The 7,332-nt window shown below is 49.9% G+C and overlaps 1 protein-coding gene across 1 annotated transcript; it reads left to right on the top strand.

Moving 5' to 3' along the window:
* The first annotated feature begins 1,889 nt into the window (after positions 1-1,889).
* LOC149334999 (uncharacterized) lies at positions 1,890-6,352 on the top strand. Its single transcript, XM_089553717.1, has 4 exons — positions 1,890-2,450; positions 3,871-4,121; positions 4,546-4,806; positions 6,088-6,352. The coding sequence occupies exons 1-4, from the start codon at positions 2,038-2,040 to the stop codon at positions 6,156-6,158; spliced, it is 996 nt and encodes a 331-aa protein (XP_089409843.1). The 5' UTR covers positions 1,890-2,037; the 3' UTR covers positions 6,159-6,352.
* The last annotated feature ends 980 nt before the right edge of the window (positions 6,353-7,332 follow it).

The raw sequence follows: 7,332 nt of genomic DNA, 5'->3' as shown, positions 1-7,332 counted from the left end.
TCCGTGGCACCGGTTCAGTGATTTCGAATAATTTCCGTTGAAATGAAGTCGGTTTTCAGGAAAGGAAATGACACGGTAAGAAAGAAAGGCCAAAGAGAGAGAGGGAGTTGAGCACCACGTGCGATTACATCCTCTATGTGTTTTTTTTTGTTTTTTTTTCGGAAACCCGACCGCGGCGGCCGCGTTTCGAAGGAGGCGAAATGCAAAAGGCGCCCGTGTGCTGTGCGATGTCAGTGCACTTAAAGATCCCCAGGTGGTCGAAATTATTCCGGAGCTTTTGACCCACATGCTGTGTGGTTGTGCATCAAGTGACGCCTACGCCCAGAACAAGGAACATTGGGACAAAGTACTAAAAAGTGCTTCACTTCACGACCAGCTTCGGGCTGTCCAGGAGGCCCGCGCTGCGGCGGAGAGCTTCGGGCTCTCTGTGCCTACGTGGGAGCTGCCCTCTACTCCTGGCGCCTAGCCGAGTGTCCTTCTGGACCCCTACTGTCGGAAATAAAGTTTTACCACCACCACCACCCTCCCCTGCGGCACCTTTTGTAGCAAAGACTACATTGGCCACGAGCTTGCGATTTCGCTGTGGTGGTGCTCCGAGGAGGCACAGAGACCGACCTTGAGCCGTTGCCTAGCAACCACCGCAGCTGGCGGACGCCGCGCGCTCGCCGCGTCATCTGGCATGACGTCACACCGCGCGCCTTGCCGCGGAGCCGCCGCTTGCGCACTGCTTGCCTCGTCGTTGTGCTCGCCTCCACTCGTTTCGCCAGCTGTGTCGCATGCCTGATAACATGTCTGTCAAAACAACAATGTCTCGTCTTTAATATACCACGACAACATAGCTAGACAATCAGACTAACCTGGACTTGCAATCAAGATTAACCAAGGCTAACCAAGCTATGCCTAAGCTTTCACTACGTATATCCTGGCATAGCCGAGCTAAGCCTCTGCCATTTTTTTTCTTCTTTTACTCTCTCCTTTATCCCTTCCTTATGGCGCGGTTCGGGTGTCCACCGAGATACGTGAGACAGTTATTGCGCAATTTCATTTCCTCAAAACCAACTGACTGTGGATTCCAGGACAAAGCAAGCGTCTTTCTCGATCACGTCTTTCTCTATAGTTTTTTTTTTTAGTTTGAACATTTTCCATAAGGCGTAATTTTGGGTTTCTTGGGGTTTAACGTCCCAAAGCGACTCAGGCTATGAGGGACGCCGTAGTGAAGGGCTCCAGAAATTTCGACCACCTGGGGTTCTCGAACGTGCAATTTCATCGCACAGTACACAGGCCTCTAGAATTTCGCCTCTGATGAACACAGCTAGCGAAACAAGCGGAGGCGAGCGCAACGCGGTGTGACGTGATGCAGTTTGGGCTCGCTTAGTTCTACAGAAAGTCGCGTACAGTTGTCCAATGAAAATCTTGTTCTAACCGTTGTTGTTGTTTCCTTAGTGAGATGACACGTGTACCTAAGAGCCCGGATTGGCCAGGGTTCACTGAGGAGGGCAAACAGAAGAGGATAATCGGGTTGCAAGCTTATGAACGTGGTATAAGTGTATCAAGACAAGAGAAAAATTATGAGACAAGAGCATATGGAATTGAATAAAGCAATAATATTGAGAGTTCTTTTTAAATTTGAAAATTTTGGATACATTTAGCAAGGGAATCTGCAGGTAGCTGTTTCCGAAATTGAGAACGTATCCGCAAATTTGGTGCAAGGCAAAACCCCTCTGGCACTCCCACCGACGAATAGACGTTTTATTGTTGTTATTGGCCTCAGGTGGAGTGGGACATACTGCAGAGTGGGGTATTGGCCAGGACGCCTTGCACATTCAAACAGATAGTGACGATGATGATGATGATGTCCTCAGGCTGAAGAATAGTGACATGTTGAAGCAACATCTTTATCTTTGTCTTCACACTGTCATCATCATTGTCATATTTGCCCACTCTGGGAAGATGTCGCCAGGCAGCGTTAAAAATTCGCTCTTCCGACCGTGAGAGGCAAAAAAATCCGTCCGGTCATCGTCAAGCACTCGGCGTACGATGTCGGCCGCAACGCAGAACGCCGAACAGGGCAGTGCCGCCGCGGCGACCCCGTCTCGTTGCGCCAGCAAGACCCACGGAACGCCGAAGAGCCGGCGGCCCGCAACGGTGGCAGCGGCCAAGAAAGAAGCCGTCGCCGAAGAGGCCGTCTCCAGGCAGGTGAAGAAACCTGCCATGTCGGGCAGCGCTGTCTCCAAGCTCGACGCCGACCGCCTGGCGTCTTTGCTGAGAGACATTCCATCGTCGGGCGCAGCCAGTGCTAAGGGGGCGTGGTCGAACGGCAAGGCCGCCGAAGAATTCCACGGCGATTCGGCGGTGAAGGGCTCGTTTCGGGGAGCGGCCGTGTCTGCGCCGATGGGCCCCACCAAGGTAGTGACCACGGAGCAGCACCGAGTCATCACTGACGAGATCGGGTGAGGCCTATTCCGACGGGGCACGCGGAGGAGACGCAGTTGTTGACATCGTCTTTTGTTTTTTATTCTTATTAGTTACTGGTACAACCGTGCAGTAACTAAAACTCATCAGTTAAGTCAGTCGCATAGCGCTTGTTTCTCCTTTGCCACTAACCCTGTGCGCACGCCGATGGGATCCTGCAATCATTTCGTGGTTGAGGTGTCCAAAAATGGAACGGCCAAAACAATGCACCGCACGATAGCGTGCGAAAGAATGGCTGCAGAGAGGGTGCGTGCGTTTTATTAGAGAATCATTTTCGTTTATGGGTGCATCGAGATGGACAAGATGTCTCTGTTGTCTCACACAGCGCGGGTCTCACACAGCAGAAAAGGATCAGGTTAAGGTAGCCAAGGCAGTACAGGTTGCTTACGAAATGAAGTTGAAAGGAAGCGTCCTGCAGTTGACGTACGCCAACACCATAGTGGCCGCCATGATGGAGGCCAGGTGCGCGGCTAAAAACGTGAGCGTCTCGCGATCAGTTTACCGGCGTCGCTACGGTGTGCACGGTGGAAGTTATGCGCTGAACCATCATGTATATCATGACGCCATATGCGAGCCATCTACAAAGACACAACCTATCCGACCGGCAGGGTTGCTCTTAGGTTTTTATCCTTAAAAAATTAAACCGCTTACCCTGAATGCATACTGGTGTGGCACCACCAGTATGCATTCAACTCGCCCAATTTTCAACCCTTTTGTACCCTGAATGCACGTACAACTGTGGTCCGAGTCAGTTTGTTGGTTAAATGACGCCCCGCATGGCTGCCACTGAATTGGCATTGAACAAACACAAATGGCCGGGGTACAGCCTTTGAAGATTCCCGAAGATTCTCTCAATTAACCCCAAAAACCCTGAGCGACGCATGGTTGCTCTGGAAAAAGTGAGACAATTTCGGTTGTTAAAATTTCTTGTAATTCACTAAAATCTTCTTCATAAGAAATTACTCCGCTAATTTCCTGAAAGAGAGGAAAAATCCCCCGAATGGAACGTCACTGGGCGGATACATGGCTGAGAAGTATATATGCATCACGGTCTGTGTTAGGGCCTCCGGTTGCATTATTATTTGTCTTCTTCTCAGGCAGTGTGCGCGTTACGTTGCTATGCTGTCACTCATGATGTCACTGCATTCGGACCACTCAGCGTGGCGTGTTGCAGTGACGTCTCGCGTGACGTCACTTCATTCTTATCCATCCTTGGGCACGATGTTACGCCAGTCGCCACAGAACAACGTCGCTGCATATATCTGATGGCTTTCTTGAAGGAGCACATGCTGCAGTGGCAAGAACATGAAATGCACTATACGCTCCAAGTGTGGCAAATTTCATATTTCTTTTCCCGTGGTGAAATGATAGCCGGTTCTTGCACTCTGTTGCGGGTAGGTTCGACGCTCCTAAAGAAGACACGACAACCACTTCGTTCGAGGCCCACGTGCGCATGCGCATGTCCCGGCCGCGGGTCCCGGAGAGCAAGGCCGCGACTCCGCGGGAAGGCGACAAGACGCAACGTCAAGGCGCGGTCTCGACGCGGAGCCGCCAGAACTCGCCGTCTCGCCGATCTGCCGGTGCTGCTGAGGGGGCGGTCAATTCGCTCTGTCCAGACTGCAACGGAGGCGGTATCGTCGTCCACAAAGGTAATTAAAGCACACGCCACTGCAACACCCAAATCGCGGCATGTGCGGTTTAAGACGAGCTAGGCTCGTCATAAGCCGACTTGTCTTCTGACGAGCCCAGCTTGTCATGGGTTTTCTGGCATTCGTCACCAGCCGCTCGTGAAGCACTCGTGAAGCTCACAACGTGAAGCACTGTCGTCAGCAATGCTTTGTCAAGTCGCAGATGAGAGCGCTGTAATCGCGACGCATACTGGCGTACGTCACGATGTGTGGAAAATACCAGGCACCCTCAGCGAAATGCTCATGGTCGTGACGAGAACAAAGGTCGTTTTGAATAAGCCGGTTTTGAATCTGCGGGTATTGGAACGAGCGGATCTGCCTCTCAGCAAGTGACATGCAAGCTATATAGCAGCTGAAGCACGTGACCGCCACCGCCTCGTTTCAGGAGCCGTATCGTGCGGCTGCGACAGCGCGGCGTGCTTGTGCTGCTGCTGTTGCTGTCGCAGCAGCAGCGGCGACGAAGAGTGCTGCGCAGTGGCGCCCCCGTGCTGCGGCCACAGAAGCTGCTCGTCGTCGTCGGAGGAGGAGGAGTACAGGACGGACGCCTCGTCCGGAAGGGAACAGTGGTACAGCGCCGGAAGTGTCTCCTCAACGTCGGCGTGCAGCGGCTGTCGGGAGCCCGAGATCGGTACCCTGCTGCACACCAGTGAGTGTGGCAGAACTCACTCACTCACTCACTCACTCACTCACTCACTCACTCACTCACTCACTCACTCACTCACTCACTCACTCACTCACTCACTCACTCACTCACTCACTCACTCACTCACTCACAAACAGGTGGTTGAATGAATCCCGGAACCCTCCACTACGGCATTCCTTTCTTTCTTTCTTTCTTTCTTTCTTTCTTTCTTTCTTTCTTTCTTTCTTTCTTTCTTTCTTTCTTTCTTTCTTTCTTTCTTTCTTTCTTACCTCACTGCGCGGATGAGGTGTCCACTGTGAAGTGAGAATTTCCTCAAAACAAGAACCAAACCTCTTATCATACACTCATTCACTCAATCACTATACTCAATACGCTCAATCATTATAGAGCGTCGAAAACCTATACAAGTGTCAGTGGGGGTGAAATATATGTACAGCTCTTCGTTTCCGGGTAAAACCGTATTTACGCGATCCTTGCACCCCCGGACAGATTGCTTAAAACTCAGGTTCAACCCGATTTCTAACGAAATGCGTATTCTACAAGGAACACAGTTTTACAGTGCTTAAAGCACGGAACGAAAATAAGAGAAAAGCTTGGGCTTATCCCAGAGGGGTGTTTTCTGTTAACTGATGATTTTCAAATTATTCTGTAACGCTGCCTATTCACGACGGAGCTTAAGAAAAGTATGGGCTATAGAAGTGAGAAGCCAAAGCAAGGTGACTGATCAGGCGTCTTAATGGCATCAATGCGTCAAGCGCTGTGCACGCTAGCGACATCCTGCTCGAAAGGTCTTCTGCATTTAAAATGGCCACTGTTATAATGGATGAATGTTTTCGCAGTGTAAACGAACGACGGCGGGCAAGACAAAGTGAGGAGCTGGCAGGACGTGCTGAGCAAGAGATGTTACTGTATGCGAAGAAATTGTTATAGTGAATGAGAAAAATCTATGAACAGTTTTCAGTGCAACGTGTCATTTCCATACTGTTCACGAAATAATACGCAAAAAAAAGCACTGGCATATGTTCCCCTTTAAAGCGATTTCTTAGATTAACTAAGTTGTCGATTCTGGCAAAAATGACCTGAAAAACCCATAATTGAGAAACTTTTTGGTGAAAAATCCGATGTGTACCCTAACTTGAGGTTAAAAAATATCGTCCGGTATTCATCCCCCAAATATCACGATAATAAAACCCGCAAACGAAGGGCCCTAAATATATGTGCTAATATGAGTAACGCAATAACTTGTATATTAACTCCGGCTGAGCTTTCTCTTCTGCACTGCAGCCGCCTCCTTCTGCGAGTCCCTGGCCCGTGCGCTCAGTGGTGAACAATGCGCTGTCTCCAGGAAGCACTGAGGTGGACTTCAGCGCACCCCACAGCGACCGAGCCCCTCAGCGCTCTCCCACGAGTATGCCAATTAAAGTGACGTCACCGGTTACTGCGTAACCCAGTCGCGGCTACGTGGTATTCGTCTTTTGCGGTATCAGCTGTGTGATGTCTCCAGGTGTCGTTAACGAAAACTCGTGTCCTCGCTTTGGTCGGCGACAATGCTATCTGAGCCATCTTTTAAGACGCGTCATTTGTGACGTCACAGTCGACGCCACTGAAGGAAGGCATAGTTACTGTTTCACCCACTCAGAACAATGTCCTGAGCGGAGAGACGCCGCCGCGGCAGGGATTCCATCCCGCGAACTTGTGCTCCTCAAAACCACCGCAGCGGGTAAAGCTCGCGTAGGTAACGAAACGGAGGTAGAACGGAACTTGTATGTCCTATTCGTTATCAGCCGAAGCTGCTTTTGTAAATAAGATACAAATAATGAAGAAGCCGCGGTGGCTCAGAGGTTATTGTGCTCGTCTGCTGATCCGAAAGACGCGGGTTCGATCCCGGTCGCGGCGGTCGAATTTCGATGGAGAGGAGAGGCTCTTGTGTGCAGTGCCAGTACACGTAAAGAACCCCAGGTGGTCGAAATTTCCGGAGCCCTCCACTACGGCGTCCCTCATGGTCGCTTTGAGACGTTAAACCTCCATAAACCAAACCAAAAATAATGAAGGCAATGCCCGTTATCAGCCGAAGCTGCTTTTGTAAATACAAATAATGAAGGCCCACCACACGTTATCAACCAATACCATTTTTATTATGTTAAGCAGATACAAAAAAAAGAAGCTTACACTGATTTCTAACACCTTTGAAGGTGGACAACAGTGCAGTGCTCTCTTGCTATCCTGCCAGCGACTAAAGCGTGAAAGGAAGGGCTGATGCAACAACTGCTCATTTTCTGCAGTATTAGACCAACGAAAGATTAACGCATAACATATAAGCTGCAAGAACGAACGCTGGAAGGTACACACAGAACGTATTGTCTCCAAACGCTGTTGAATTTACAGCTATACGAAGCTAAGCGACCTTACATAATAAAGAAATCCAATTTGAATTTCTCACTTTTACACAGCTTAGAAAGAATTTAATTCTAAATATACAGATTCTTTTTCTTGTTGTGTTCCGAGGATTATACACGTCTGGAATGTTCT

Source organism: Amblyomma mixtum, chromosome 7 (genome assembly GCF_055824585.1).
Source record: "Amblyomma mixtum isolate Tamu chromosome 7, ASM5582458v1, whole genome shotgun sequence".
NCBI lineage: Eukaryota > Metazoa > Arthropoda > Arachnida > Ixodida > Ixodidae > Amblyomma > Amblyomma mixtum.
Note: the sequence above shows the minus strand (reverse complement) of the source record. Positions and strands in the feature narration are given on the sequence as shown.